Source organism: Lipophrys pholis, assembly GCF_963383615.2.
Source record: "Lipophrys pholis genome assembly, chromosome: 12".
Taxonomy (NCBI): Eukaryota; Metazoa; Chordata; class Actinopteri; order Blenniiformes; family Blenniidae; genus Lipophrys; species Lipophrys pholis.
Window position 1 is genome coordinate 20404228 of NC_137641.1, and position 25330 is coordinate 20429557.

General features: G+C 41.3%; 3 protein-coding genes across 3 annotated transcripts; 1 reads left to right on the forward strand and 2 right to left on the reverse strand.

The window, feature by feature from the left end:
• The first annotated feature begins 711 nt into the window (after positions 1-711).
• On the forward strand, positions 712-8139 carry ggcx (gamma-glutamyl carboxylase). Its single transcript, XM_080476595.1, has 15 exons — positions 712-890; positions 1073-1273; positions 1354-1512; positions 2580-2745; positions 2833-2911; positions 3014-3120; positions 3211-3374; positions 3454-3755; positions 4069-4200; positions 4324-4475; positions 4598-4767; positions 4884-5014; positions 5102-5249; positions 6121-6325; positions 6402-8139. The coding sequence occupies exons 1-15, from the start codon at positions 866-868 to the stop codon at positions 6559-6561; spliced, it is 2301 nt and encodes a 766-aa protein (XP_080332721.1). The 5' UTR covers positions 712-865; the 3' UTR covers positions 6562-8139.
• Positions 8137-14317, reverse strand: snx24 (sorting nexin 24). The gene is made up of 7 exons (XM_080476596.1): positions 14079-14317; positions 12574-12657; positions 11255-11359; positions 11036-11130; positions 10879-10908; positions 10631-10695; positions 8137-10011 (listed from the first exon to the last, which is right to left on the reverse strand). The coding sequence occupies exons 1-7, from the start codon at positions 14145-14147 to the stop codon at positions 9941-9943; spliced, it is 519 nt and encodes a 172-aa protein (XP_080332722.1). The 5' UTR covers positions 14148-14317; the 3' UTR covers positions 8137-9940.
• Positions 14318-15547: 1230 nt separating this feature from the next.
• Positions 15548-23214, reverse strand: loxa (lysyl oxidase a). The gene is made up of 7 exons (XM_080476822.1): positions 22325-23214; positions 21594-21702; positions 20972-21109; positions 19049-19205; positions 16338-16433; positions 16111-16226; positions 15548-16022 (listed from the first exon to the last, which is right to left on the reverse strand). The coding sequence occupies exons 1-7, from the start codon at positions 22959-22961 to the stop codon at positions 16016-16018; spliced, it is 1260 nt and encodes a 419-aa protein (XP_080332948.1). The 5' UTR covers positions 22962-23214; the 3' UTR covers positions 15548-16015.
• Between the last annotated feature and the right edge of the window lie 2116 nt (positions 23215-25330).

Sequence of the window (25330 nt, forward strand, 5' to 3'; positions counted from 1 at the left end):
TGTCACAGTTTACAACACTCTCTGCCACACTTGTACTTTTGCCCTTGCAGCTGTGTGATAGCAGTGTGAGAGATAACAGCGCAAAAGAGAGAGAGAGGTGTGTGTGTATGTGGGGGGTGGGGGGTGGGTGATGGGGAGTTATTATGAAAACATTATTTTCAAGGATACCTCTAAACTTGATTGAATTGTTCAAACGCTGGCTTGACATTATCAGGTATCACTATTATGTCATAGTAGTAGTAATAGTAGTAGTAATAGTATTCTTCTACAAATTAAAGCAACATAAACATAAACAAACACAAAAATTACTATTTGTCAAAACTGATTACAGCATCAGGGATGTCAATTCTATGAACAAAATATGTTTTTTAGTTTCCTTTAGCCTGTATTATGATGTTGTAAACAAGTGCATTGATGAGGACCGGGAAATGTTTGCTTTGCCATTTTGGCAAAAGGTCACTTATGAAATTATTAAAACATTATTTCAAAGCAATTTCTAAATTATCATACAAAAGAAAGAAAGACTTCAATCTTTTGTTTTTATTTTGACTTACTTTTATTTTGCGAGTCGGAACGGAAATGACGAAGACGGAAGTAATTTAAAGGGCGGGCTCTTTTGAAGCATCAGCCAATGAGCGATGAGCACTTCTTTCACAACATTCTAATCCCTCCCAGACCTCCTCCTACTCCTCCTCCTCCTCCTTCTGCTCCTCTCTGCTGGACTGTCCTGTGCGAGGGGCTGTGACACGTAAACTGTGTCCATTTCACACAGGCTCTTTCATTCCTCCACGCAGGACTCCTCCACCCGGGGCAGGGAGTGCACAGAGACCCCCTGTCCCACCCCGCAGTCCAAACCTGCGGTAACATGGAGGCGAGGGACGCGATCGCAGGTGATGATGTGTATTACTTTGTTGTTGTTTATGTAACGTGATTTCCTGTTAGACTCTTTTGTCAGTCAGACCCACGTTGCGTTTGTAAACAGAAGTTAAGAATTTTCTGACTCGTGCATGTTTATAATTAGAGGTACATTCCCGTCGTGTTTACTTTTTGTTTTTGCTTGCGAACCACCCAGGTGCTCTGGTGAGCAGTGATGGAGAAGAACACACTTCACACAAGACTGCAGCTCCCAAAACTGAACAAACACAAACCAAAACCAGGATGGAGAAGATTTTTGGGTTCAAGAAGGAGGACCTTACCTCCTGGCACAGCCTGGTGACCCTCCTGAACCGCCCCACTGATCCTGCATCTCTTGGCATCTTCCGCTGCTTGTTTGGTAAATGTGCTAAATCTGGCTCCAGGACATCTTGCTGTATTTAGAATAGTGCGTCTTCTTACCACGTGTCTGTCCTACAGGTTTGCTGATGGCCATTGACGTCACACAGGAACGTGGGCTCAGTCACTTAGACTACAAGTACCTGGATGGGGCCCCCGTGTGTCGCTTTCCCCTCTTCAACTTTTTGCAGCCGCTGCCTCTGGACTGGATGTACCTGCTGTATGTGGTTCTGTTCCTAGGTGGGTCACACTCTTTGTTTCATGTGAGGGTTCACACCTGAGGCTCTCGAAACACAGCGACCCTTGTTTTTATGTCTTCTCTGTCTGAGCGGATGCAGTGGTTTTATAGGGGGGTCTGTCTCTATGGGGGTGCATGACTGTGGTAAAGATTAAAGCACATATGTCTGCCTCACTTAAAAATACTTTCAGCCGAGGCACACAACTCCTGTAAGATTTCCACAAATAAAGACCTGCTCTACCAGGCTCCATTGGTACCACGGGTCATCTTCTAATCACAAGGTTTTGGGTTTGATCAATCATCTTGGGAAAAAAAGTTCTATATAAGAGAAATAGATTTACCATTTCAAAGCTGATAGATCATAATGACAACAAACTAAATAAACCAATAATAATAAAACAAAATAAAAACATCCAAATCTGATGCTTCAATATATAAGAAACCACAATTCTTCAGCTTTAGATGAGGATTTTCCCCTAAAATCTATTTAAAACCTCTTTTCACAGAATCTAGAACATTGCAAAGCCACACGGTCTACTGTATAATTGTAATACATGTTTGCATGTGGCAAATGTTTCTTCAAACTAAATAATACTATTTACCATCAACTTAATACATTTGTCATGCACAATTCATGAATTTGCCATATTATTATTTAAATGGAACAATGTGTATTATAACACCAGACAAATGTATGTTTTGTCAAGCATTTGATGTAGAATATATATATATATATTCATATAGAAAAGTTAGAATTTATATTTTGTAATTATTGCATTCCAAAATAAAATGTAATAGGCTTTCACATGCTTTCACGATTTGTGGATAATCAATTAATTTAAATTCTATATTTAGTATTTCACTTTATTGACACAATACTCTGGCGATGATGAATCCTACATTCCTCATTATGTGTTTGTACAGTGTTCTCTTCCTTCCTGGTAAAAATCTTTTTTCACTCACGATGAGTCAGAATCCCTGTTGACCAGATATTTTCAGCAAAGCAAACCTGTTGAAAACAACCAAAAATTGATATTGTGACTGACTGAATTTGTCTTTGGAATTGAAGGCTCGCTGGGCATCATGCTCGGCTTTTGCTACCGCCTCTCCTGCCTCATGTTCATCTCCACATACTGGTACATCTTCTTTCTGGATAAAACGACTTGGAACAATCACTCGTACCTCTACGGCCTCATTGGGTTTCAGCTCATGCTCATGGATGCCAACAGATACTGGTGAGACCATCTCTCATTTGTGGTCATGTGTGTCTGTGTGTACCAGTTTGTTTTTGACCAGTCATGTCTGTATGTATCTGTTTGTAGGTCGATTGATGGATTACGTAGGCCGTCCATAAGAAACGCTCATGTGCCTCTGTGGAACTACACATTGCTGAGGACACAGGTTTAGTGATTTTCTTGGTATTTTCGTCAAATTTCTTCTACGTTTCCTTTGATTTGGGAACTATTCATGACTAAACACAACTGCGAATGCTCTTTCTCGAAGATATTTATTGTTTACTTCATCGCCGGAATCAAAAAGCTGGATGCTGATTGGGTGGAGGGATACTCAATGTCATACCTGGCACATCACTGGCTTTTTGATCCTTTCAAGTGAGTTTTATTTAACCAGCTTCATCGCTGTCGAGCAAATCTCTGTCCACCCTCACTGATCAACTTGTGCTCTGCTTTTTGTGTCCGCAGAGTGATTCTTCCTGTGGAGTTAGTAAGCCTGCTGGTGGTGCATGGAGGTGGCCTTTTTCTGGATCTGACTGCAGGCTATCTGCTGTTTTTTGATTTGACACGACCTTATGCAATTTGCTTTGTCAGCTACTTCCACTGTATGAACTCTCAGCTGTTCAGCATCGGTTAGTGTTCTGCCTTTCTTTATTATGAGCCCATTGAAAGTAGCTATGCTTCTCTAATCGCAAAGTTTGTGCTTCCCAGGAATGTTCTCCTACACAATGCTGGCCACCAGTCCTCTCTTTTGCTACCCCGACTGGCCGAGAAGATTTTTTGACCATTTCCCATCATTCCTGAAGCGAGTCCTGCCGTTCACGTCAATGGAGCCCCAGCCCAGCACCTCCTGTGTTTACCAGAATGAACAGACTTCGAGTAGTGAACAGCGGCAGACCCCGACTGTTCCGAGAGCCCCCAAACTGAAACTTAAGCACAAGCTGAGAGCCATCTTTGCTATTCTTTATATTGCGGAGCAGTTTTTCCTTCCTTACTCCCACTTCATCACGCAGGTACATATTTAGAAAATTTGTAATCTGTTGCACATTTATTTTGTTTCTTTGCTCTGAGATCATCTGTTTTTGCGCCGAGCAAAAGCTTTTTAAAGTTTATTTGAGTGTTGAGACTGAAAGTTGCTCAATCAGAGTCAACAGTCATTGGTCCACAGCAAACAGTAGCTCAGGCTGGTGAGGTCAGCAGAAGGGTTGGAAATTTCAAAATCTCCATCATGCAGTCTCTGATAATCTGAAGACCTGGTGGTTTTATTCAGAGGAAATGGGTAAGAGGTTAAAAGACTAAGTGATGTCAATGTGTTGTATTGCCCAGGGTTACAACAATTGGACTAATGGCTTGTATGGCTACTCTTGGGACATGATGGTTCACTCTCGAAGCCATCAGCATGTGAAGATTACCTACAAAGATGGAAAAACTGGTGACATCGGATATCTGAACCCAGGGGTGAGTCACTCATCAAGGGTTCAACAAGATTTGAGTAATGTCACATTTGTGTATTAGGGGCAGTGTTGAACTGTGGCACCACATGATGCACTGCATAAACAAAATCCTGTTTGTGTATTGTAGGTGTTCACACAGAGCCGTCGCTGGAAAGACCACGGAGACATGCTAAAGCAGTACGCCACATGCCTTAACCATCTCCTGCCCCGTTACAATATCTCCGATCCGGAGATCTACTTCGATATCTGGGTGTCCATCAATGAACGTTTCCAGCAAAGGTGTGTGGGAGCCTTTTGTTTCAGACGGAAATGTTGTTGGAGGTGTCGTGTACTGTTGCGTACACAATGGGGGTACACAATAGTTGAGGTTTAAATGTCTTCTGGGCTTTTCGGTTCTTCAGGATCTTTGACCCTCGCGTTGACATTGTGAAGGCTGAATGGTCACCTTTCCGACCGAACCCCTGGCTGATGCCTCTGCTGGTGGACCTCTCACCGTGGAGGACGAAATTCCAGGAGATCGAGGGCAGTTTGGACAATCAGACTGAGATCGTCTTCATTGCTGATTTCCCAGGTTACGAATATCTCAGTTTTTCTTTTACGCTATTCATTATAACCACGTGCATATTGTGTTGTTTCATCCGGTCTACATGTTGTTTATCTCACCATTGACTGCATCCTACCGATTAGGCCTCCACTTAGAAAACTTTGTGAGTGAGGATCTGGGAAACACCAGCATCCACGTGTTGCAGGGCAACGTGAATGTGGAGGTAGTAGAGGAGAACAAGAACTACACTGTGAAGCCCGGTGAGCAGATCAAGGTACAAGTACACACAATCACTATAAATGGCATTCCCTTGTAACATGGAGGGACTTCAGTACTCACTGTGTGGCGTGAATGTGTGTAGGTGCCTGCTGGAGCTTATCACAAGGTGTACACAGTGTCTGAAGACCCGTCGTGCTACATGTACATCTACGTCAACACCACAGAGGCGGCGCTCCAGGAGAACTTCACCAAGCTCTTTGAACTCCAGGAGCGTGTTCGCAACGGGACAGGTGAGACACGTGAAACAAGACGCCTACGAAACGGGCTGTGCTTCATTGGCTGTGTGGAAAGGAGAAATAAGATCACCTAAAAGAAAAGAACAATATTAAAACCCTAAGAATAAGAACAAAATGCACGGTTAAAAAGTACTGTAAAGGATATGTTGAATAAATTTGAGGTAGAGTCATGTTTGTTTTATGTGTTGATCTTGGTCTTGTATTGAAAACCTTCAACATGAAAAATCTGACCTTTTCGGCTGTAATAAAGACGAAATGTAAAAGTCACTCAGTAAAAGTAGAAATGGCCTCTTACATGCAGGAATACAGGCGTAGTATTTGTGTATTGCAGATTGGTTCAAACATGATGTTCTTTGTTGTAACTTTATTTTTACACAGATGTTGATGGATGCTACCAGCAATTCGTTGATGGGCATTGACCTCGTGTTATTTATTTGCAGGGTGTACATAGTTTAATGTTGCACTAACAAGTATTTATATCAAGTTAGAACTTTATTAATCATGGAAGAAGTTCTTGGTTCTACAAGTTCCTCATAAACGTCCATAATACAGTAAATGCTTACGCTTTCATCTGTTAGATGAACATTAAAGGTTGTGTGTAAAATGTTGATACATTTTTGTCTGTAGTTAAAATCTCACTCGCTTTTTGCTCTGCTTACTTCCTGATGGCCTCTAGATTAATGTTGAGGATGAGAGTCCCGGGTTATCACACCTCGAGGCAGTGAACATAAGCTCTTTATGGTTTTCTCGCTGTTGCTTGGGTTCAGTGCGTCCTTGCAGAATGAATTGTTGTTTCTCAATGAATACAAAGCAACTTTGTCTCTAAACAATCCAGCAGACTTGACCGGTCAGTGTCTCCCCACAGAAACGGAGCCTCTTCCTCCGGAGCTGCAGCCTCTTGCTGCCGTGGACGACGACAGCGGAGCGGAGGTCAACGCCACGGACCCCGTCGTGCGGCTGTTCCTGAAGAGGCAGCGCAGGATGAAGGAGGTGAAGAAGCGCAGAGAGGCTGGCGTGCTGGAGAGACTGGAGCGATTCGCCGTGAAGAAATACTACACACTACGAAGAGGGTCAGTGCCCGGCACAGAATTTGTCCAAACAACAAGGTTTCATCTCACCCACTCCGTTTGCGGTTTTGTCCTTTAGATTCTTGATGACAGCCATTGCGATGAGAAACCTGGCGGTGGGTCTTCCTCCGCTGGAGCAGCTGACCCGGGAGGTGGAGTTTGCCAACATGAAAGGACCTCAGGCAGAAGCTGCGACAGATGAACGGCTCAAAGATGAAGTGGGTCATGGAGAACTTTAAAACCATCTAGAACAAAGATCCTTAGGAGTTTGATCACTCAAATGCAGGTTGGTGTGGGCGTTGATGCCCGCTTTGACTGTTACTACATTGGGAATTATCCACCCAGAGATCAAAGGATTTAAGATTTACACCCTCTTCTGAAATATTTGGCTTTCCAGATGATTTCCACATGTCAAGCTAAAGGATTTAGTTTGTTGACGAGTTTCTGTTACTGCTGCAACAAAGCCACATACGACATCGTGAGAATTCAAGGAAACTGAATTAAAAATGAATGATCTTACAGCTCGATCTACTGCAAGATCATTTCATAAACATGATAAGCTGTCAGAGCTGCTTTGTTTTAAGTGGAATGTGGGAAAACAGGTGGAAACCTGTGACTGAGCGGTTTTAATTTTCAAGGGGACAGATTTCATTGAACCCTGCTGACTTTTCTTTTTTTTTTGGGGGGGGGGGGTAATTTCTATTTTTTAATTTTCAATTCCAGTTCTCATTGAATTACATTTGATCTAAAGCCAACCGGTTTGCAGAAAGAGTGGGAATATACTGTTTTCAAGGAATTTACTGTGTTTATCTTTTATCCTATAATGTGACAGAAACAGTCAGTTTAATACAGTCCATGGGTTGTCTATTGACAGAATTTTCTGAGATCTTTTTTTTTTTTTTTTCTATAATAAAGAACCATTGTTGTCAACAATTCAGTGTCGGTTCACCTCTTGGTCTGACTTCAATCACACTCTTTGGGTTTACAAACGCTAAAACACAGTTCCTTCTTAAAGACTAACACCCATACAGGTTTTACACTCTTTAAAGAAGATTTTTAGACAGCTGGTTTGGACAAAACGTGTGTCAGTATCAATAGAAACACCAGCAGTTATGAGCGCCATCACACTGCAAAAAGGAGAGCGGCGCTCTCTCGCTCCTGGGGTAAAGGGGAGCAGTCAGGAGGGAGACGGGTCCTCATTGATCAATGGGAACAGACTTCACAAACTACTGGTATAGCACACTTTTTCCCGCTTTGGCAGTCTCAGCTGTTCCCATCAGTACAGGAGTTTATGGTGAACCCGTTGTGTTGCCAGTCTGATTTATAATGTGGGAGAGTTTAAAAGGATACAGAGGAAGACCTAGAGTTTCCATAAAAGCCATGCGTGGGTTAAGGTTCCGTTTGCATATACAAGTATGTTGATGTGATTACCCAGTTTTTGTACCTGCTTTGTTGAAGTTGCGGTTGCTCGGGGTTGATGCGAGCACACGTTGAACAAAAATCAGAAAAGGACTCATTGCTTTAAAGAAATTTCAAAATCTCCAAGGATTGTGAGAGGAAGCCAAACGGCCACAACTACTAAAAACAACATAAGATACAGTTTGTGTACGCGTGTCAAAGTTAAACTTTAGGAGCTGCTAGTCTCATTTGAAAGGTTAAACATGTTTTGTGGTTTCAGGTAAATCTCATTTGGTGGAAAATCATATAATATGCTCTTTTGCTCTTGAAAGTTGCAGAACACTGCTCCTGCACCAACATGCCACCCCTGCAAAAAGGCAGTATCTCTTTTAATAAAATAAATTTGAAGTCCAAGTCTGACACATGTGGCTTGTGGAAATCATTTTATTGTTAGTAGTTTACATAAAACCCTCAAAGTGCTACAGTGGGATTTCCATGTTCACTGTAGGTTGTTATGGCACAGAAATGACACTTCACATACACAATATTAATTATACATAGACACGTAGAAATCTGAGATGGATTCCCAGGCAATGATTCACTTTGTTAAAACACAAAACTCATGATCTCTTTAGTGGAGGTTTGCTCTTCAAGATTAATCTCATTCAGTACGAATGTGTCGTCGTCTCAGTGGTGCAGTGGAGGTCCAGTCACATCAAAAAGCTTCAAAAGGCTGGTCATTAACTACTGTCCCAAATAGGGAAACACAACAACTGCACAAAACGGTACGAGTGTTTACATGTGGACATGTTTTGCAAAGAAAATAAAGAAATCACTCACAATAACAAAGACATTTTTTTTTGTTTTTTTTGCGTGATTTCATATTGCACAGCGTTTTCCTGCTTCTTTAAATCACATTTTTTAACAAACAAAAGAAACAAAAACACTCTAGTGTCCCTTTTCGTGATGGGAGGAAGACTTCATGATTGGCATTTAGCAATATACGATAATAATGTGTTAAACACTGATCTTTCGTGGGTCAAATCAACGTGATCCTCATAGTCACACACAAACTAAAGTTGACCTACAGCTACAAAGACACCGCTGCACAGTCTGGAGATGCTTATTCTATTTGAGGCAGTTTATCATCAAAAGGCTTGTATATTTGTGCAGACTAGAACAATATTTAAATATCCTATGTAGAGTTTTTATTATCACAAAAAATGAGCTGTCTGTAGTGTGGGGAGGTAATAGTATTGTGTTCTTTAAGGCTTATATCTCACAGCGTGATAATCTTCAGAGGAAGTGGGGAACCTGCAAGTGGAGGAAGCCAAAGTAATTATAGATGATAATGTAGAAGAAGCTTGGGAGTTTGAAGATAACGTCATACTTCTTCAATCAGCACCTCTCACTCTGGTGACGTCTTCCTCCACTAACAGGTTGGGCCAAATATTTCTGCTGTAAAGACTGTAGCACTTCAGAAAGTTAAAAAAAAAGGTCCACGTAACCGCCACGATCTCCACCCGAACGTGCAGCACGTGGCTGTTAACTTCACCGACCGGCTCCGTTTAGCAGCTCAAAACAAGCTTTTAAAAGAAATAGAGGCCACATCACTGGTGCCACGGAGGGAGTGGCTGCGCTCCGTTGGCATGCTGCGACACGCAGGACTCCACAGTCCAGCTCGGTGCTTCATCCGTACAAGACAGAACGTGCTCTGGCACAAAAACCTCCAGGACTGCAATCAGCAGGTATGTCCTGTCTGGCTCTGACCTCAGAAACCATTCACAAGCTTTTATTTGAAATTTTGAGCCCCCTTTTTTTTAAAATATATTTTTAGCTGATTGCCACTCATTATTCTCTCAAGTAAGAAATAAATAAAGTCATTATTAGCTATGTTAAAGTTATTTCATTATTTAAATTATTTGTCGATAAATACGTGTCAAACTGCAAATTCAATTCGACATGCGACTGATGATTTAAGCTTAAACTACAAGTCGAAAGTTGCTGGGTGAAGTGAAGACGGATGATTTTAGCGTCTCGTGCTTAAAATGTGGTGACGTGCCTTCAGTCCTGATATTCTGAAAAAAGAAAGCATCTTTTTGTGAAACGCCTCCGGAAATGTGTCGGCGGCTCGGCGCGTCTGGTGAACATGTCACGTCTTTCCTGGCACACATCCTGAAACGGTACGGCGATGTGTCCTGGGATTGGTCTCCTCAGGTTCTACCTTGGCTGGAGATCGGGATAGAAAACGCCGTGGATCACGCCTTCAATCACCACGTTAGAAAACGCATCTGAAAGAAAAGAGAAAACTCTTCAGCTGAATTAAGGACTCTCACCAAAAAGAGTAGGTGGCAGCAGCCACAGAGCGACTGAACGGTAGTTTTACAGCTGACATAATATCTACTGCACAGAAGTGGATTCTATTTTAAGGAAATCATCACTTTGCTCAGTGTTCATTTTCGTCAGAAAACTGATGTTTTTAGCCGGGATCCAAACATTCTCATGTAATCAGGCATCTCGTGTTGTAGAAATGTCCTTCAAAGGGCTACGGGTACAGTGAGCGGTATCCCTCCTCTCGGGGGCACCAGAGAGCTTTAGGGGGCAGCAGCAGTAAAAATCTGGGGGTCAGAGGGGAGGTGTTTTTCCAGAATGGTTTATGAATTTTAAATGATCTTTAAAAAAAAAAAAAATAAAAAAAAAAAGCCATACTAGAACCACTTTTATAAGTAACTGAGATGAAGTGAAATAAGCTCCAGTGCGATATCATAAGGGTAGAAGTTTCAAAGGTTGCAGACTTTATATTTCAAATGACATGACAATAGTTCTGCTTTTCCAAAACGTCTTAATCATATATAAAAAGCCCTGAGCTGAATGAATCGATGCTTTATCGTGCAGAAGAACTGGACCCACCGTGTGCAGGTGAGAGCAGGTAGGGGTCTCGCAGAAACAGCAAGACAGGCTGATGTGAGAGTTTACTGAAAAACATAAAATGAAATGCCAAAAATGAACAAGTCAGACGGATTGCATGAGCAAACAATCATGAAAACAGACGGCAGTTCAAGTGTAATGCAAACAGATGCTGAAATGTTAAACAGGTTAAAGTACAAAGAGAGAACGTGATTTTCACAAGGCCACAAACGGGCAAACAAATGACTCACCTTGATTCCTCAGATTCTGTGTCGAAAGACCTGAAAGAAGAGAAAATAAGTCATACCAGACAGTCCTCCTCTTTCCTGGGAACAGACTGTCCCACAAACAACCCAAAGGCCACAGCGGGCTCTTTCATTTTATAAAGAAGCTGCACTTTCAACTCACCCACAGCTTTCGGTTTTTGGCACGGAGGGAAAATGGCGGATGTTCAGGAAATCCAGAAATATCTTCGGGAGAACCTCATTTTCCATAATTATAGTCTGACAAAACAAAAGCAAATTTGGAGTGTGTGGATGAAGCAGCGCTCCCAGTGACCTCTGGGGAGAGAGAAGTTCCTCCTCTGGAGGACTTCATCTGAGGTGAAGGAAATGTGTTCTGGAGTACCTGCAGGTAGAACTCCAAGCCGAGCCTCCTCTGCTCCAGCACTTTGGGAACCCAGTTTCTGACATGTTTTGAAGGGATTTCAGGCGGCTTTATGCTCTTCTTTAGCTGAAAAGATCAAAAATAAATAAATTAAATATATACATACAGTAGCCTACAAAAACATCTCAACAGCCAAACTGTCAGAAGCTATTTTGTTTGGGGGGGGAGAGGAAAACCACACTGCGGTCTGCGTCATCCAGAACTCTGACCGATATCCCAGAGGGATGCCGCCGAGGAAAAACATATCTTGTCTTTTTCGAAAAGAAACTGGAAATGTAATCTTCACTGAAGACAACAGTCGAAGTCCAAAGAATTTTCCCCCTCAGTCTTCGATTATTCAAAAGCCAAAAAACAAGTTAGCTGTCTACAAGTGTGTTAGTGAAAAAAAATAAAATAAATTTCTTTGTCATTTTTGCATCTAATGGAGAAAAATTCAGACATTTTTGTAGTTTAAGTGGTCAAACATGTTCTGGGACAACTGGACAAAACCCAACCAGCAAGTGGAAGGATGATTTCATATACTGCATCCGAACAGCACCAGGGTGTAATCTACTACAATGAAATCAAACAAAAAGGTAAAGATGTAAAAATCACTTTATCGAAACAGTTAAATCTTAAAATTCTGACTTAATTCTTGAATGCAAAATTCGCAAACGTTAAATCTGATCTCTTTGTGGCGCGACGGCATAAACTACAGCTGAAGTTCAGTGTGAACTCTTTATTAGCTGTGTGAGCTTTAAACCGGCATTCAATTAATGCAAAGAGGAAGAAGAGGAAGTAATCTGTGAAGTTACAACCCCCAAACTCATCAGACGAACACGATTAACCAGTATGAAGCAAAACGACAGTTGGTTCCGTGCTGAGATTTCCTCTACGGGATCGAATACTTCCCTAAACATCACGTCAATATGAAAAATGGGTCAGTTTGTCTGTGTTTGCCCTGTAATGGAGTGGAGACACACGTCCAGAGTGTTTCCCCATAGTCTGCTGGGATCATTATCCTGCCACCCCGAGGTGGATGAAGGGATGCCAGAATACCTGGGGGTGTGATTTAATCAATAACCTCAAATGACCTGTGAGTTAAACGATGGGGGCACAAGTGCAGGAGGGGAGCGCAGGAATGTCGTTTTAATCCCTCGAGATGCATGTGGGGAACAGGAAGCGCAAGGTTTGTCCTCACAATCAGTGCCACCACTGTGAACCCTTGAGCAAGGCTTTTAAACCCCATGGGGATCCATAGTTATTCAAACTACATCGATCAATGACACAGAAAGTCTCACCATTTTATGCAAAGCGTGGAATTCACTGTAGCGCTTCTCAACAGTGTGCTGTCGGCCGTTCATCAGCACGTCGATTTTAAAGACCTGAAACAAGGAGGAAAAAAGAAAAGAGTGAGGAATCACTCGGGCAAACATGTCCCAACTCTATCTCGTCGATACAGTCACTGTGTGTCAGTTCAATGTCGACGTCAGCGAGTTACAGAGGGGAAACATCTGGCTGCTGCGGTGGGAAAAAAAAGAAGAAATTTGATGAGCTGTCAAAACGTTTCAGCTCAATTCTCATGATCGGCTGGATCCTTTTGTGGAAGCGACAGTCGCTGCACTCCAGAGGAGATTCGTATTAAATGACGGCAGCGTTCTTCATGCAACTCGGGACTGGAAACATAAACTCGTAGAAAATCTCTCAAGACAGAAAATTAACCTGTGAGAAATGTTCACAATACCGATAGACGCGAAGCAGTGGTCAAATATGAAAGTATTAAAAAATGAAAATAATTTTTATAATAAGATGGGTGAAACAGGAAGCTAAAAACAAGTCTAACAATCCTTTTCAAACACATTTATACTTTTTATGAATGAAGACATTGATTCCATTTCTCAGCTTTCACTGCATGAGTGTTCATTTATTAAAAAAACATGGTTAAACTATTTAATATCTCTAATATCTTTCATTTAGTGCCCTAAACTCAAACTTGTGTTTTTCCACTTTTGTGTCTCAAACCAAATGGACATGTGATCAGCACTGAAACGATGATCACACTTTCTTCCCCCCAGAAATGCTGTGGACTTTCTCTGAGACGTCTGAGCAAGGGAAATGTATTTATATTTAGAAGATTTATTAAGATAAAGGAGGGTTTGTTCCACAAGTGAGGAGTGAAGGAATTAAAATTTGCTTCTGAACACCGACGAAACGTCTTCCTGAGGACCTTAGGGGTCTGGATGTTTCACATTCTACTAGATCTGAACTGTATTTGGGCCCTTTACGTCACAGTGAGGACACAAACTGGTGGACACAAACAGAAAGCAGAAGCCTTTCTGTTCTAGATTGCAGAAAGTGTCTCCCGATGGCTTTGTTTGACGTGTGCAAATCAGATTTTGACATCCTGAGAGCCGGCTGAGCCCCCCCCCATGTGACCCCCTGGCGAAACTGACCCCTTTCAGGACAGCAGCACTTTATTTAGGTCAGACAGCTGGGGGTCTGCTTGATTATTCAGAGAGCATGCACACATGTCCTGAAACCTGAAATAGACGCAGTTTGCATCCAGTCTTAGGGTATTATTATTATTATCTTTATTATTTTGATGCATTCATTTGAGCAGTGAAAGAGAGGAGGACACACATATTCGACAACGGCTACACAAACAGCATTTGTGCTGATATGCAAGATGAGACACGCATATTTGGACAGATAGCGAGACACACACACACACACACACACACACACACACACACACACACACACACACACACACACTCGGATGGATAGACATGTTATTGGAGCTCACCGTGTATCCTTTCTCCACCGAGTTGTTTTCGGAACGAAACGACGGGATCGACACATTCACCGGGTGCATCTTCGTCAAAAAGGAGGAACAAAACACTGTTAAAAAGACTATTTTTTTCTCTCTCTCACACACAATAACTCTCACTCTCACACACACACACTCTCTCTCTCACACACACACACTCTCTGTGCTGGTGGTCCACTCCAGTTTGTGACAGCCTGATAAAAATCACTGAAAACAAACTAGCGGGCGCAGTCTCAGCGGCGCCCCCTGCTGGAGCGGAGGTTCATTTCAATGTCAACACAAAGTTATTATAGGAGCAGAATTATTTGTGTGTGTGTGTGTGTGTGTGTGTGCACTGCAGGGATTCACAGTGTGGAAGGGTGAGTCTCCACCATAGAGAGTAAGCCTCTTTAAGATACTCTGATAGAACTTTGTGTGTTTGTGCAAGCCTGTGTGTGCATGTACTTAACACACTAATATGTGTAACAGCGTTAGTATCCATGAATCATTCTGCCAATAGACTCCTACATACTCCCATACTCTTGCTTGTGGGAGCATTATTTATCACAGTACGCTTCAACCAATTTCAAAATGACCAACAAGTTTTTTCTTTGAATAGAATACTATAAGTTGGAAGGAATAAAAACACAGAAAAAGCAGCTATGCCGGTATTTTGGAATGTAATGAAAAATATAAATGTATAATGTATAGTATAAATTCTATTCAGCGTGCTTGATAATGTTTTAGTTATCTGTTTAGATCCACACAGTCGTTAACAACAAAATCCTTTATGTAATGCTATGTGTAAAAATTCTCAGGAAATCTGATGATGAAGGCTCAAAGGTTAAAAACTGTTCCACTTTGAATAAGTTGCCTAGAATGTATACGGGTTGAATAGTGATTGCATAACCTTTAGAATTTTACTGTGGTATTCAAGATAAACAGAGTAACCTGCAAAATCACATTTTCTGTAACACTAGAACTTTACACATGTGAAAAACCACAATAACACACTTGCAGAACTTTGAAGCGGTTCTGTTCTGTCATTTCAAAGGATTCATTGTATTATTGAGAATGGGCGAGTCTGTCAGCGTTTGGCTTCACTGTAATGTTTTGCAAATATAGAGATTAAAGAGATTTGTTTGTTTGAAGCAATCTGGCAGGACTCCAAAGACAAAGAGTTCGAAACCACAATTCGAGATTATGAACAAAATGTTCAAATATCTTAGCCCATGTTATGGAATATGTAATCTCTTTAACACTGTTGTTTTATGTTATGATGTCATTGTCAGCAATGTCAACAATTATCAGACATTTTATTCCATGAGATAAATGATACAGAAACTGTTCACACCAGGCTAAGATTTAATCAATGATACTTATGCAGATTTTTCTACACAAGGGGTTGATGGACAAAAGGTTTGAAATCAACCAATAGGAGAAGCGAAACAAGAAGAGAGAACTCACTCTGTCACAAAATTTTATTCAAGTATGTTTCTTGTCCAAAGTAAAGAGTTTCTTCCGTAGCATATAAATATAACAAATATCCTGATTTGATTTATCAGTCTAAGCAGGTCTATGTTTTTGTTTTACAAAGCTCCAAATTTTCATGGAGTGTTGTCCTTTTTACACGAGGTATAAAATGCAAGCTACAGTACAAATTCACTGAAAGGAAGAAAAGGTTTGGAGAAAAGCTGAGAAAAGAATATGCTTCTCAGTAAGAAAATAAGAAAGTACTTTTCCACGCAAGCAAAGAAAAGTTCTGCATAATGTGGCGCAGCAATTCCATCATCCTGGTAGTATTTACAATATAAATGAATGCATGTCTTAATAAATCTTTTTTTCTTTTTTCCCCCGTGGTGTTTTATATGCAGTCCTCTTTGTTGTCATTTACAAGGCTCATCGGCTGAGACGCTGTGGATGGCGGTTGTTTCTTAGTATCTGAAAAATGCAAGCACAAATATGTCAAAACACTGCAAGAAATGATTGGAAGCTGAATAACATGAGTCACAATAGACACCCCACTCACCCTGACATGTGACAACCAGATACATAGGCATAGTTGCCGGTGTAGCGAACATCACAGCGCACGATGTTGTTGCTGTAGTCCGATTCTTCAATCTGATAGTAAGGATTCACGTTGATCTGCCAATATAAAAAAGAGTACACCATTTATTCTCACAACAATTCGACTCATATAAAACAATGTTTAGTGTCTCAGGAAGGAAGCCATCTGTTTTTTTTTGTCTGCCAGACCTTCAGGGTATAGTGTCCAGGTTTCACATCTGTGATGTCGATCCACTGGCAGTCGATGTCTGCGTTGTAGGTATCATAACATCCCGGACTCAGGCCCTGCACATTGGACAGCCACCAAATAAAACATCACATGAACAAACTCCTTATAAAACACTTTAGGTTACTGAAGAAGCTCGAACTGGAACTTTTAAAACAGGACAAGAGCAACGAGGCAGAAAGAAAGAAAGAAAGAAAGGAAGAAAAAGAGAAGGTCAAAGAGGAAAACCTGATGGAAAAGGAATTCAGTTGTGAAACAATAATTGACCACAAAAGTTCCGACAGGTGGGGTCATCTTAGAGGAGAATGGGAAACCATTAAATCACCATCACCACTGGCTCGTGCGGAAAGGAAATACTAAAGCTGTTCTGTCTCAAAGTTCAGGCGCCTCAGTAACAGAGGACTTGTTTATCACATTTGTCAGCTCGATTCTGCTCAGACATTTGGAGGCCACATAGTTCCTTTAAGAAATAATCAAAAGGATGTAGATCATTAGGCTGTTATGCGTTATACTTCTGTGTGCTCATTTATAGCTGCAGCTGGTTGGATTCGTCCGAATTAGGCTGCTACTGTGTTGTTTTAGCTGGCAGGAGCTGACTGTGTAAGAGTTGACCATTTGAAAGCAGCCAATACAAGTTGTACCCAGCACACTGACATCTTTAGATGGTCAGTCCGCAGCGAAATAACTGTAAATGTAGAACACACAAAGCAAAAGAGTGATCAGCATTTATTGAGAAATTGCATGTGATTCACATGTTTTGATTTGGCAGAAGTTTTATTTTTTTTTCTGGATGTCCCTTTTCCTGGAGTAACCGTAAACATCTATCTGGGCTTTAAGAGCAGTAGAGGTACAGAAGACGCTGCTCCACTGGCTGGCTGGTTACATACTAGTGAGGTTTTGGGATGAAGGGTCTTGCTTCACAGTGGTGAGCAATCAGTAGTGGAACTCTGAAGACAATCTTGTCACTCTTCCATTGTTAATTGCTTTATTGTCACCATTTTTTTTTTATAGCGGCCCACTACTTCCTGCTGATGCTCTGTAGCACCAACTGTGAAGGCTTGATCAGCCTTCATTGCCGCAGAACAGATTTAAGTTGTTAATCTGTTCCCTGAAAAAAACAACTCCTTTTGTAAAATTCTAATGTGTATTATTTTTTCAGTTTTAAGTAATCTTACCATTTGTTTTATCCTCAGGCAGTTGTAATATTTCAAGCTATTCATTGGACTTAAACGACTTGAAATAATTAAATGAAAAAAATGTGGCATTCTAAAACTGTTGAACAGTAATCAACATAAACAATATATTCTCTATGGGACAAATGCATAATACAATTTCCAAGATTATGAGAACATTTTGTGAAAACAATAAGACTTCCTGCAGAAGTGCTGGTTGACGAATTAACTATTAACTCGGGTGTAAAACAGTGGATCAATTTAGTCCCACAAGACAAGCGAAAGTGAAAATATCAAGAGGAAACATTTTTCCTTCAATAATGATGACCAGGGTCGGTAATGTTCTCTGGGTGTGTCTCATGTTTAGGAAGAGCAGCCGAGGCCGGAGCAAGAGTTTAGTGATGCCGTGGAGAACGTTTGATAGAACATCCTGAAGACAACAGAAATCATGAGCTTTGGAAAGCAGCAGAACTTTGCCAACATTAGTCAGAAAAGACACACTCTGGAAAATCTTGAGACAAAAGAAAGCTAAAAGTCATGTTATGAATGACCAGTTTCTACAATATTCCAATAGAAAGTACAATCCTTTGGCCTAAATGAAGGACAGCATGTTCTGGACATTTTACTGCATGATGAATCATTGTTACAAATGGCAAAATGATGGACAATTTCTTTGAAAATTTCAAGTTGTCCAGTTTTTGAACAACGATATTAGTTCGAATTTACATTTGTTTCTAATGTATTTTGCAATTGAAGAGAAGAAAACATATGCAGGCGTTATTAACTATCACAGAATCCCTAAACTTAATACAATACAATACAAAACTGCAAGGACTGACTCGCAGCTCTTTTCCCTCATCCTTAAAGACCTAACTGAAGCCTGTAAATTAACTAACTGAAAAATAAATTGGTACTTTCTTCTATCCAGACACTTGGTCGGACTTATGCTCAACGATCTTCATATTAAATTTTTTATTTTTTTTTAAGTAAAATACATTTGGGGAATAGAATTTTCATGTTAGTTTTGGACATGTAGTCCTAATATATCTATTTTATAAAAGAACATAATCCATTTTTTATTGCATAGGAAATGGCTATATTAATTGTGAGAGGAATAAAAAAGTAACCAAACTGCATTAGCTTATATTTTTGGCAGCACATCGTGGACCACAAGTCTGGGGCTGGGTGAACCTTGATTTATGGGTTATTATGCTTTTCACTCGTCTGGTCCAGGAGAGATCAGACTGGAAGGTATGCGATTCCTGGACTGGAACGAGTTTGACACCCTCGCCTTAGACTTCATACCTTGGTCTTTTCATAATCTATGTAGTTTCACAATCAGAACGTTTTTTTTTAACAATCCCTTTGGAAAACTAGAATTTCATAAAGAGGCATTTGAAAAATGTATAGATATGAAAGTTATAGTTACTTTCAAGTGGTCATTGGAACAACTGGCAATACATACACCCTAAAAACAGACAGTATGTTTTTAGCTGTGAGACCTGAGTGTGAGAGGTGCAGGCAAATCGCCTGTAATATCCGTAGTCACAGGAAGTGTCCTCCAAGCAGAAGCTGGCTTTGTGGCCCTCTGCCACCGACTGCTGAGTGGTGGCATCCAGCAGGTCGTAGTGGCTGAACTCGTCCATGCTGTGGAAATGCCTGTGGATCAGCAGCAAAGTGTTCAACCACTGAGGAGACCGAGTGCCACATCACCGAGACGCCATTTGTCACGACAGCGTTTGTTCCTGGATCATGCTTTTCGTAACTGAGTGAGCTTCAATTCAATGACTGCATGTGAGTGAGGCTAAAACAATGCAGATGTTTACTTTATTGTTCGTGCACATGGTTCTGTGGACCGACAGCCACTCTGAATCTGGTTCAACTCCACTATCACAAGAAGGGAGTTTGTTTAATAAGTCAAACACAGTTTGGATTTCAACATTAGTCGACTTTCAAAACAGTGATAGAAATCTATACAGTCTACATTAACAGTCCACTGGCTCTCTGCCAAAAATGCTGCAACTCGGGGAGCTGCAGCAGACTTCTTGATTCATAACATTACTGTGGAATGAGGTAGTTTCTTTGGAAATGAGGAAAAAAAAAACAACTGCTGGGCATTTTTCCACCAGTTCAAACGCAGGACAGAAGAACCAGCAGCAGGTTTCCTTTAGGGCTCATTATCTGTATCATGCAGCCTAATTTGACCATGTGCAGCTGTAAATGAACCAAAACCGTAGGTTGTTTGAATTTCGGTCTCTTTGTCTTTTGAGAGGTTGTAAAGGTTTTACTGTCTTAACAGACGGATTGTGGAATTACAAATAAACCCATTTAATAGCCTGAAAATACAAATAAAACTCATGTTACAACATCCATGCTGATATTTTTTTCTCTGAGAGAAGAAGGAAAAGACCCAGCAGTAACCCAAAAATGTGCCAAATCACAACTACAGAACAGTAAGCAGAAATTATATTTCTTATAATTCTTGTGTTGATTAAATTGGAATGTGTCGGCACAAACCTTCAACAAACTCAAAAACAACCATGTGTGTCTCCAGAGTACACTCAGAGAAGAAATGCAGAGGTACAGAATGACTAATGGGCAGAAACAAAATGGAAAATCTGCTCTCCATTTTGAGAACCACTGGATTAAAACAATTTAAATGTTGTCTATAGATGACACAGAGCCTCATGTAGAGTCTCAAGCACTAAAATCAGCTCACACTCAGAGCAGTGGTTTTCAAAATGTAGGGCGGGCTCAAAGGGGATCGCTAATAAATTTTAAATCCATTTCTTGTGGGTCGAGGTCGAGGACACTAAGTAGATCGCTTCTCCAGTGTGTTTGCTCAAACATTTAAAAAGTGTAATGGAGAAGAAAGAATTGATAAATTCAGCTTTAGTGCAAAAACATAGGCTTAAAAGATACCGTCTTTTAAGCCTATCATCTACTCATCTACTAAGTCCTTATAAGTATAAGGACTTAGTAGATGAGTTCAGATTTTTGTTGCCTCAGGAACTCAACAGCCGTTAATAATACTTCCTAATGTAAAAAACATCAGGATTGTGTATTCTCTCCATGCGTCCGTGGCTTTTCTCTGGGTATTATGGTTTTCTTTCCACAGTCTAAAACTTTGCATGTGAGGTTGATAAATGAAAGACACTTGAGCGTGTGTGTGTGTGTGTGTGTGTGTGTGTGTGTGTGTGTGTGTGTGTGTGTGTGTGTGTGTGTGCGTGTGTGTCTGCATTTGCCCTGCTATGGACTGGAGACCTGTCCAGGGTATAACCTGTGGTTCTCGCTCTGTGAAAGGGATTCTCATCCTCCCACACTTTATGAAAACCCAATGCTTAAAAGTTGGAGCTGACGGGTCAGCGAAGTCACGCGTCTGTGTGATGGTGAGGCAGACAGTGCTGATATGTTGTTATACTCACTGGTGACAGCTGTGCCACTCCCAGGCGTAGCGTGGTCTGCTGGGGAGGAAGTCTGCAGTCCCCTGGTTCTTGACTTTCTGAGGAAACCTCAGCAGCATACGCGTGTCATAGTCTCTGATACTCGATGTGTAGGCTGAGCTGCCAGACGGACACGACAAGAGCATAAATGTTAGCAGGAAACCCACAGAGGATCCCTCCGCCTACCTCCTCACACTGTGTCATTTCTGGACAGGATGACATCACTCAGATTACTTTTCCTGCTACATCTCCTCCAGACTGTCAGTGTCTGAGCGAGGGCAGTCTTTGAGTAAATGGCGGGTGGAAAAAGTCTTTTGGAGGCACGTGGTTGTTTGGGTTAGTTTTCGATAATGTGTTTACCATTCAGGCTTTCTCTCCCAGGGCAAACTATCATTAAGCTTTTACAGAAATCCACCACCCCACCCTCTGCTCCATCAGCGGCAGGATTTGGTTAATTTTACCTCATTTTATGCTTCCACTGGGCAGCACTCACCACAAACACTCGAGGTGGTTGTTATGGCTCAGAGCTCTGTGAATCACACTCAGACACGACTGCAAACCAATTATGTTTTTTTCTCCTGGATCAGACCGGACAGTAGCCTACCTTGACAAACAGTTTTCCTCAGCCGCACATCTCAAGTTGTACATTGGCACTCTCTGAGCATAAGCAGAGGCTTGAATATAGTACGGGTCCGGCACAAGATCAGGGAGACCTACAACACACAACATCATGACGAATCACACCACATCAGAGCAGGAGCTATGTAATAAACAAAGACAAATGAAAGAAAACAGTAATCAGTGACACACGATATGTGTACTTTTCCTACTTGAACAGATGGCGCGCACACACACACACACACACACACACACACACACACACACACACACACACACACACACACACACACACACACACACACACACACACACACACACACACCTGGCTGGTGTAAAAGATAAATTATTCGTATTGTCACATTTGTGCAAATATTTACATACTTTTTTTGTTATGCTATTTGGATTTAAGCTGAAAAGTGACCATATTCTTGATTAAGCTCCAGACAATCTATCAGGTTATAGTATCATGTCTTTACCATAAAAACTTTTAATTTTAACAATTTTGAATAAACTGTGTTCAGATGACATCATTTTCTTGATTTGCTCAAGTAGTCAAGAAACAACCTTTAAACTAGTTTAAAAGATTTTGAAGCGGAAAATTCTTTGTTTTTACAGTGTTATTGATCAACGAAATGCTCGATTGAAACATATCTTTGATTTATCTTTGATAACCACCGAGTGGTGTGATGTGTGAGAACACTTTGCTTCTCTTACCGTACTGATGATACCTTGTGCCATATCCGGGTCTCCCCCTCTGTCGTGGTCTATCATAAACGTCATAGTGGTTGTAATATGGATTATCATGGTCAATGGACTTGTAGGGGTCGTAGGGATCGTCTCCGACCATCATGTCCTCTCTCCTGGGCAGAGGCGGACTAACGGTGACCTTTTCCTGGGTGTCGTTGACGCGTCTGTTGCTCTGCGTGCCGGTGCGCTCATGGTGATGCTGCTGTCGGTGCTGCTGTCCTCTCAGGAGCCTCTGGAGCGGCCGAGGGATGCTCTGAGGGTGAGAGGCAGTGGGCTGGGGAGGCTGCTGCTGCTGCTCCACCGGCTGGCTCCGGGTGTCCTGATGCTTCACTGCCGCGTCACGGATGATGGTCAGAGGTCGTGGCTGCACTTGCTCCTGCGGTGCGCCTCTGCGTCGCGCAGGCTGATACTCCGAGCCTTGGCTTAAAATGCTAAAGACCTTGCCGTTATGCGACCACTGTAGCGTCTGCCGGAGAGCCGCCCTTTGCTCATTTCCTTGCTGCGTGCCCGGATTTCTCTGAGAGTGAGCAACTTGCAGGATGAAAACACATAAACCGATGCACGTATATGCGTAACACGGCGTGCCAAATACGCGCAGCCCCATTGCTGAACTCAACTGAAAAAGGCCGATTATGACAAAGTGAGTATGAACACGACCTTAGATATCCCTCATGTCTTTTTAAAGGATATCCTGTGAGTAGTGAAGAAACGCTACGTTTCTATGTATCCAGAACGCATATCGCTCTGCAGCAGCAGCAGCAGCCTGTAGATGCGCTCTGTGAGATGATGATGATGATGATGATGTGGAGGAGGAGTTCAGCATTTGGAGTGTCTGATTCCGTTACACAAGTCTGTCTTGCTCATATAACCACTGGATAGGAGAGTTTGCCCCGCCAAAATGTGTTTGATAACTTCTCAGGCTGGCTCTGTTAAAGCACGTCAACAAGTTGGGAGACCTTTTGTCTTTATCATAAACAATTGATGAATATTTAGACTTGTAGCGTCACCACAAAAAGCAAATTCATTTTCATGGTAAGACTTAAGTAATGCCACCAATCTCTTGAAAGAAAAAACTGCCTATACTGTCTTCATTTTTACTTTTCTTTACTTCAACAGAATGTCACGATCTATTGCTTTTCTCTTGACTGTTGGATGAACTCCCAACCAAATTATAACACTTAGTGCCAAAAAGTCTCTACACTTATCCACTTTTTCAGAAGGATGCCCGAAACCGAAAAACTACTGTGATGGCCAAGCAACATTTTCAGCGTTTTTTTTTCTTTCTTTCTTTCTGTCTTTCCTTCTGCAAACCAATCCTGTCCATTTCACAGTGAAAATTCAGGTCATAATTAGACTTTGCCAAGTGAAAATAACAATATGGAGTTATGGTGACACATCTGCTGGTGGCAGACTCCTGACCCAAAGCTCTGGTCCAGATCAATCCAAGCATTTTCCTGGACCAAAACTACACATGTAATACATAGGTTGGTAAACTTAATCCAAGGTTTTCATTTTCTTCAGGGGACCAAGCCATGAAATTCTTTGTAGCATCTACAGAATTGACCACAGTATGGCTGCTAAACCACGGCAACAACAGCTTTCAAACATTTTACAGTCTCTCAAGTCACAAAGTTTTATGAGAACTGTTGACTTGAAAACAAGATTATTTTAAGACATACACACAGAGCTTGGTTATGAAGCAAAATATAAAGCTGTAGAAATAAATCAACAAAGGTCTGCTAAAGGCTGTCACTGGTAATAAAACACATGATGTTACTGAAGACAAAGAAAAATTAAATGAAGCAGAAACTTCCCAAGACAGACCTCAGCACATCAAATAAAAAAAAAAAAAAGAGAGAGATCTATCATCGAGTCCTGTCTTCTCATAGTACAATGCAGATGACTGCAGTGAATATAATCATTTATCTACTGGTATTTTGTCATTTAGAAAGGGGGAAGTTACTGTCTTTCCTCCTATAAACTCTACAATTGCAATACATTGTTGTAGATTTCAGTATTCGTCTGTGAAAGAATTTATATCCAGAAAAGCTGAAAAAATAGAAAGTTCTGCGTGTTCTTGTTCAACATAATGTGTGACATTGGTGTGACAACCAAGACTGGCTTGGTTTTATCTATCCACTCATCCATCCATCCATCCATCCATCCATCCATCCATCCATCCATCCATCCATCCATCCATCCATCCATCCATTCATCCATCCATCCATCCATCCATCCATCCATCCATCCATCCATCCATCCATCCATCCATCCATCCATTCATCCATCCATCCATCCATCCATCCAGCGTCAAGATGTTTGTCTAAAGGTTCATTGACGATGAAGGACTTCATGGATTCATTGGTTCTATCATTCGTTATGACCATACCGCCTTGTGGATGTCCGCTCCTGTTATCTCTTAGAAGCTAAATGGGATAGTACCTGGGCAGTACCTGGATGGGAGACCATGAAGGAACACCAGGAAGCCTGGGTGAATGCAATGTGAGAGTGAATGGTTGTTGGAGAGGTAAATTGGCAGCCTTGATTCCCTCAGAATACTCCAGGGAATCTGTGGCGCCATATGTAGTTTTCCACCATGGAGTGAATGAATAATGCAATGTAAAGTGTCTGAGTGTCCAGAAAAGAATTACATAAAACCCAAGAATTAGTATTCTTGCAGTTTCGATGTGACAATTCCTCATACAAGATCACGAATGATCTGAAACCTTTTTCAAACACCAAAACTGTGGATACAGGTGAAGAAGTAAAATGTTTCAATTAATAGCATAAAAGGTTCTATCCTCTTCTTACAATCTCTAGAGACTCATACTATTGCAACAACGGATGATGCGTTGAGTAAAAATAACCTTTCTCATGACAGTCGCTCTAATCCCAGCTCACTTTACTTATGAACAATGAACAAAGATAGGAAGAGCAGACATGGAAGGATTAAAACGCGACGTCGCTATGAAC